General features: G+C 46.9%; 1 protein-coding gene across 1 annotated transcript in view; it reads right to left on the bottom strand.

The window, feature by feature from the left end:
* Nucleotides 1–7,051, bottom strand: part of SNX30 (sorting nexin family member 30) — a 125,356-nt gene that overhangs the window by 14,153 nt on the left and 104,152 nt on the right. The window contains exon 7 of the mRNA XM_003785225.3: nt 3,463–3,549. Within this exon, the coding sequence (XP_003785273.1) occupies nt 3,463–3,549 (87 nt within the window). The remainder of the gene's footprint in view (nt 1–3,462; nt 3,550–7,051) is intronic.

The following is a 7,051-nucleotide window of genomic DNA, read 5'->3' as shown; positions in this document are numbered from 1 at the left end:
CCAAAGATAGTTCCAAGGCTGGTAAGAGCTTCCCACAGCCAGCAGGCCAGGGTGCAGGTAAGACTCAATTAGGCCTGTTATTTCTAACTTTCAGTTCCTAGCCTCAGAAAGGAGTATGTCCCGTACAGGGCTTAAAATGTTAAACTACAAAACCAGCCTGAGAAAGGTCGCGTTCAGTGCTGAGTGTGTATGGACACTGACACAACTACTTAAGTGACATCTTTAAAATGCAGGGTCCTCAGTTTCTGAAGTAGGCCAGCAGCAGGCCCCGTTGGTTTTCCTTTCCTCCTTAGCCAGGAAAAGGGACCCCTATTTTTTCCTTAAATGTTAAATTGGCAAGGAAAGACTATATATATTTAAGGCGTGAATCATGACTTTTTGGTATCTATACACATTACATAATGATTATCACGATCAAATTAACGAACACAGCATTACCACCCACACCATCCGCAAGATCCCTGGAGTTTGCCTACCTGACAACTGAAAGTCTGTACCTTCTGACCAACATCTCCCCATTTCCCCCACCCTCCCAGCGCCCACCATTCTACATCGTGCTTCTAGGAGTTCAGCTTTGTCAGATCCCACCTATAAGTAAGATCATAGGTTTTGGGGGGCTAAACTCTTAGAAGGAAACTTCCTAAAGATACAAAAATATGTCCCCCCAAGTCATCCCTTTAAATAGACTGACACAAGGGCTCAGCAGACAATACCACGTTGCAGAACATCAGAGACAGCTAAGAAATAGTGGGATAGATAGGCAGAGGGCAGCCAGGGCAGCTGTGCACACAGCTGGATTTCTGTTGTGGCCTCTGTTGTGATACCCAGGAGGGAAAAAGGCTGACAGCCTTTAGCTAGAGGAATGAGATGAAAGGTCCTGGCTGTATACATTGGGCCAGGGCAAGAATCCGCATCTTAACACCTGCCTTTCCGTAGAAGTGCACAGCCTTCATACTCTAGTGTGGGTCACCATGGGCAATGCGCAAATCAACACAACAAATAAGCCCCGCGTGTGTGCATGCAGCATGTGGCACACAGAGACCTTTGGCATCAGGGAGGCTGGGCCGCTGACCGAGCGGCTTTCTGCTTCATTTCCTCGCCTATGAAATGGGGAAAGAACAATTCCTTCCCTCTGGGCCTCAGATGACAGCTGCTGTGATCCCATGAAGTAAATAACCTTTAAAAAAGCCCTACACAAAGCCAAGGTGTGCCACTTCTAAGGTTTGTGCTTTAAATACCCACAGCTGGTTCCTTTCCAGGTGTCTCTTGGCACAGCAAGAACCAAGGCAAAGGAAGGGGGAAACAAGACAATTCTAATGCTAAACTATTTCCTGAAACAGAGTCCCTGCTATTATCTTAATAACATTCCCTACTCCCCTTCTTTGAAAACAAATACACATTCCAATTACAACAGCAAAACAGAATAACGTAATGGCAAGTGTCAAGATTCTTGAGTCAGACTGCAGAGAGTTATTCTAGCTCTACCAGTTGCTAGCTGTGTGATCCTGGGCCTTGGTTTGCTCATCTCTCAAATGGGAATAATAATGGTACCTAAAACCACATAGTGTGGTATAGAATAAGTGAGATTATATATATACACACACACACACACAAAGTTGTTCCTTGGTACCTGGTGAGGGATTGGCCCCTAGACCCCTGAGGAGAGCAAAAATCTGTGAATGCTCAAGTCCTAGATGTAAAATGGCAAAGTATTTGCATATAACTATGCACATCCTCCCCTATACTTTAAATCATCTCTAACTTACATGAAATACCTAACACAAAGTAAATACTATGTAAATAGCTGTCATATAGGTTGAAATCCCCATTCTTAAATTATGAAATGCTCTAAAATCTGAAACTTTTGTTTTGTTGTTTTCTTTTTTGAAAGAGATGGGGTCATATCATGTGACCTGAGCTAGAGTACAGTAGCTATTTATTGCCACTATCATAGCTCACTGTAGCCTTGAACTCCTGGTCTCAGGCAATCCTCCTGCCTCAGCCTCCTAAGTAGCTGGGACTACAGGCTTGCACCGCTGCACTCAGTTCAAACTCCAAAATTTTTCAAGTGCCAACCTGACAAGTGGCAAATTCAACACTTGACCTCATGTGATGGGTCACAGTCAAAACTTCATTTCATGAAGAAAATTATTAAAAATATAATAAAATAAAAAATATAATAAAGTTACCCATAGGCTATGCCTATAAGGTGTGTATAAAACATAAATGAATCTTGTGTAATGACTTGAACCCATTCCCAAGATACACATATCCTCCTGTGGAGATACACAAATATTCAGAAATCCAACATGTCTGTTTCAAGCATTTTGGTTAAGGGACACTCAATCAGTACCATATTGTTTTTATTCTTTGTCTTATTTTCTATTGTTGTATTTGGGGGATTTTTTCCCCCCAGATATTTTCAATCTATAGTTAGTTGGGTACGAGTGCCAACTCTGTGTGTGTGTGTGTGTGTGTGTGTGTGTGTACGTACAAGCACGCATGCGCATAGAAAAATAACAGAGAGAGAGAGAGAAGGAAGACATTCGGACACGCTAGGCGCATTATAAGCACTTTCATGTTGGCCATTTTACTCTTGCTTTTAGTCCTGGCTGGGAGAAGAGAAAGTCAGCGACTCATGTGACCGGTACAGCAGGTGCATCAATGTGACCCTCTGTGGAGACCCAGAACACTTGAGCCAGGAGGCACCACAAGCGAGATAGATCAGTGCTGCTCAAACTCAGGGTAGAGGACTACTCTTGGTTGGCTTTTTCCTTGGTCTGACTAGGCTGTAGTCCTACTGTGCATGACTAGTGTACAGCTTGCCTGCGTGTAACTCTCCACACTCGTTGGAGAACACTCATCTGCAGCGTCAACAAGGCGTGCTGACCCGGTTCTTCAGTGATGTCAAATCGCTATCGTGGATTGCACAGTTTATGGGTCACGTACCACTCATACCACACTTTGAGAGCGCTGGCCCAGGCTATTCTTTGCCTCTCTCTGCAATGTCATTTTATGGGGCAAGGAACGGCCATGTGTGGCAATGCCGGAAGTCTTCTAAAAAAAACAAAAATTCCTAGTGCCAATTCCATGGCATGGGGACTCACTTCCATCCCAGCACTTCGGGAGGGTCAGGCAGGTGGATAGCTTGAACTCAGGAGTTCAAGGCTGCACTGAGCTACGATCTGGCCACTGCACTCCAGGCTGGGTGACGGATGAGATCTTGTCTGTACACCCCACCCCAAAAAAATCCCAGAAAACTGTAGAAAATTTTGCCCCAAATGCATGTATGGAACTCTCAGAAATAAGGAAGAAAAGGGAGCAAAAAGAAAATACCAAGGAACATCCACCAAACCCCACTGGCACCGATACCCTTGGTCACAAGGATTTAGAGACAGGAATTTCCTGAGCACCAGCAGGGAGATGGCAGCTGGTCAGCCCCTGCCAAGCGGCTTCCCTGACCTTGGGGCGGTCCTCCTTTCTCAGAGCCACAGCTTCCAGTTTGGCTTCGTATTCTGCTTGAACTTGGTCCCTCTTCTTCAGTACACTCTGTAGGAGGCAAAAAGAAGCACATGACACGGAGTCCACAAAGGGCCTCCAACCCCCCAGGGGACTGCTTCTTTACCCCACAGCTCCCCAAATCATGGCACACCCAGGCCCTGCCATGTGCTCCTAGCACAGCCTGGCTGTGGCACAGAAGCTGTATGTGACACGGACTCTGGAGGAAGCAGGGGGGAAAGGAGGGGGGAAAAAAGGAGAACCATTTACAGAGACTGAACTTTCTAGAGAAGGGCAAGTGTGGGAAATGGTGTCCCTCCACCCACTGCCATACTGACAGGAGGACTCAAGACATCCCTGTGAGCAGAGAGAGCCCAGCCGCGTGGAAATGTGTCGCTTTGCAGGTTACAATGCAGACACTCTCTCATTCTTAATGGGAAAGAGAAAGTCGGGGGAGCTCTTCTCTCTCTAATTCGCTGAGTGGATCCCTGGTGGACTGATCTGTTCATTAATCCATTAGCTACCTATCTGTCTTCTGCCCTGGTCCAGGCACACAAAGGACAAGGAGATACAGCCCCTACCTCCAGGGTTCAGTCTAGGAGAGGTACAGACACAGTATGAGGCTGTAAGTGCTAAAATAGTTACATACATATGGCAAGTCCAGAATCCCCTGTACCGAGCGGGAGCCTGCCAGAGTGAGTGGTAAATGGGCCCAAAGACAGCCAGCCTTGGATGGCACCAGAGTGAGGCAAGCCAGGCGCCAAGGGTGCCAAACTTAAGGAGACACTCACTCTTTGGCTGAAGCAAGTACAAGGTCAGCACCTGAGTGTGGTACCTCCTTAAATCTGTGCTCGAGGCTCACCACCCTCAGTCCTGGCTCTGCTGCTGAGATCCCACCAAGCAAAACAGAAAAGCTTACCGTGGACATTCTGAAAAGAATCTGTTTCATCAAAGCATTTTTTTTCCTTCAGTTAGCAGAATCACAAAAGTAACAAACCAAGAGTGATAAGAACTTTCTTTCCCACTAACTCTAAAGTCACAAATTGCTAGGAAAGTTTCTGAATCATGTACTTCCCCACGGGGACCTTCCAGCAGAGCGTGGAGTCAGCATGGGAAGGAGCTGCCCCTTGGCTCAACAGTGGGCACCCTGTGTCCCTGACAATGTGCTGAAGTGAAAGGTGGTGGATGGCTGAACAGTTGAAGCTCTGGGGTCAACCTTCCAATGGAAAGTGTCAGTACTGGGAGCCTCAAGTCTTCTCTCAAAGTTAAGAATTTACTTTGAGAAATGATTTACCATGAAAAGAACACCAGGTAGAAAGTTTTATTGTGAAAGTTTTATTTCATCACTTGCCACTTATTTCTCTCTCGAGTGCTCTGACATTCCTTCCCCACACTCATTAAACTGTGAGCAGGAATATTTACAATGCTGTTCCGTGGAACTCTCTGCTATGATAGAAATGGTCTATAGTCCACACCGTCTGGTACAGGAGCCACAACCCACGCATGCTGAGTAAGCACCTGAAATACAGCTAGTATGGCTGAAGAACTGAGTTTCCATTTTTAATTAATTCCACTAATTTGAATTTAAAGTTAAATAGCCACAGTGACTACCACACTGGATGACATAAATCTATACAGTAAACATTTCGAAGTCAGGGGTCTTTCTGGATTTCACAGAGCCCAGAAAATGATCTATACCTTCTAAAAGAACCAGCAGTAGTAAAAACTACAATCTCCACCCAAGTAAAATAAAAATATGATGCTTGCTGCCCCCCGGATATGCAGATGTGGCTCCCCTGGGAGCTGGGGAACAGCAGAGTGTGCTTCCCCCCACAAGATGCCTCACATCTTACTGGAAAAACACACATTTCCAGACCTGCACTTCCAGGAATTAGGATGAGTTGCTCCAGTGACAGTGTGGTGAGAACCTGGTGACCAAAACTACAAGACAATGATGTGGAAGACAGCACAGTGCAGGGGTGGATGAGAAGAGATGCCTGAGCCCGACTCAGTTAAAACACTCTAAAAGTGTCTCCTCTCTCTGCCCCCCAAACAGGTGAGGGGGCCGGTAGAGCCAGTCATACCCTCCCTCCAGGCAGCCTGGGCCTTCCCCAGCCCAGAGGACAGGCAGGGGGATTGTGTCCTCAGGCACTGCTTCTGGAGTGCCCAGCAGGCTGCCCTCTCACGCAGGCTGGCTGGAGGATCTGTGCTGGCTGCCCTGCGTCACAGCGATGCCCTAGGGGTGAAAGGGCATTACCCTTATTTCTCAAACAAGAAGACCTTCATGCAGTGGCTGGACCTGCTGGGGCCAAACTGCTGGCCAACAGCACAGGGAGGTGACTCATTCGGGTGCTTCCTGCTGTGTTCAGTTCATGGTTTTACAGTCGGACTGTGATCCAACCACACTCAAGGCTGGGAAATGTGCTCTGAATCAAAACAATCTGTTTCAGACCAGCATTCTGGTTGGGACACCCTGGCACCTGTTGCTGATGGTCCGAGAGGACTGGGCTCCCAGCCCAGTCTCTGCTGATAAAACTGGCCGAGCCCGCCTATGACTTATACACAGTGGGGTGAAAGGGACAAGAGACTAAGTCAGGGGCTGCGGAGAGGCCCTCCATCCTTCAGTGACAAGCAGAAGACAGTCATCAGCTTAGCTAGTCACAGAACTTTCCAGGGATCTCTGATTCCACTGGGTGAGCCTCCTCGCACTGCGCCACCTGCCCTCTGTACAGGCCACCCTCGCCCTGTTTCTGCCCTGCCACCCAGCATCTCATCCACCTCTCGGGTGCAGGGATACAGCAGAGAACACAACACATGAAAACTTGGCCTTCACGAGCCGGACAACAACACGCAAATCACACAGTGGGTAAGGTGGGCCTAGGAGGACCATAAACCAGGAAAGGAATCTGGGAAGTACTAAGGGTTTGGGGAGGGTGACATTGTATACAGGGCACCCGAGGAGGGCCTCTCACTCAGAAGGTGACTTTTAATCAGAGACACAGAAGAAATTTCTCCAGGATATTTCATATATATATATATATTTAGTAGAACACTTCATCATTTCAAATGGTCCTAATAATCTAGAACTCCACTACCTTTCATTCCTAACAAAGAGAGGGCAAATGACTCTTTAATAAATTGCAAGAAAAAACCAAATAGATGAAGAAGGATTTAAAAATACTTAAGAAACCAGGAAGGCACAGTGACTCATGCCTGTAATCCCAGCTAGCACTTTGGGAGGCTAAGGCAGAAGGATCACTTGAAGTCAGGAGTTCAAGAACAGCCTAGGCAACAGCATGAGATCCCATTTCTAGGAAAAGCCAAAAGAATTAGCCAGGCATTGTGGCACGTGCCTATAGTTCCAGCTACTCAAGAGGCTGAGGCAGGAGGACAGCTTGAGCCCAGAAGTTCACGGCTGTAGTGAACTATGATCACACCAGTACATTCCAGCCTAGACAACAAAGTGAGACCCTGTCTGTAGGGGGAAAATTCTTTTTAAGAAGTGTATCAACCAATGTATGTATCTTATTTGGATCTCAGTTTAGGGGGAAAA

This window comes from Otolemur garnettii, unplaced genomic scaffold (assembly GCF_000181295.1).
Source record: "Otolemur garnettii isolate 467f Iridium unplaced genomic scaffold, OtoGar3 scaffold00014, whole genome shotgun sequence".
Taxonomy (NCBI): Eukaryota; Metazoa; Chordata; class Mammalia; order Primates; family Galagidae; genus Otolemur; species Otolemur garnettii.
The sequence above is the reverse complement of the archived record's forward strand: the minus strand, read 5'-3'. Positions and strand labels throughout refer to the sequence as shown.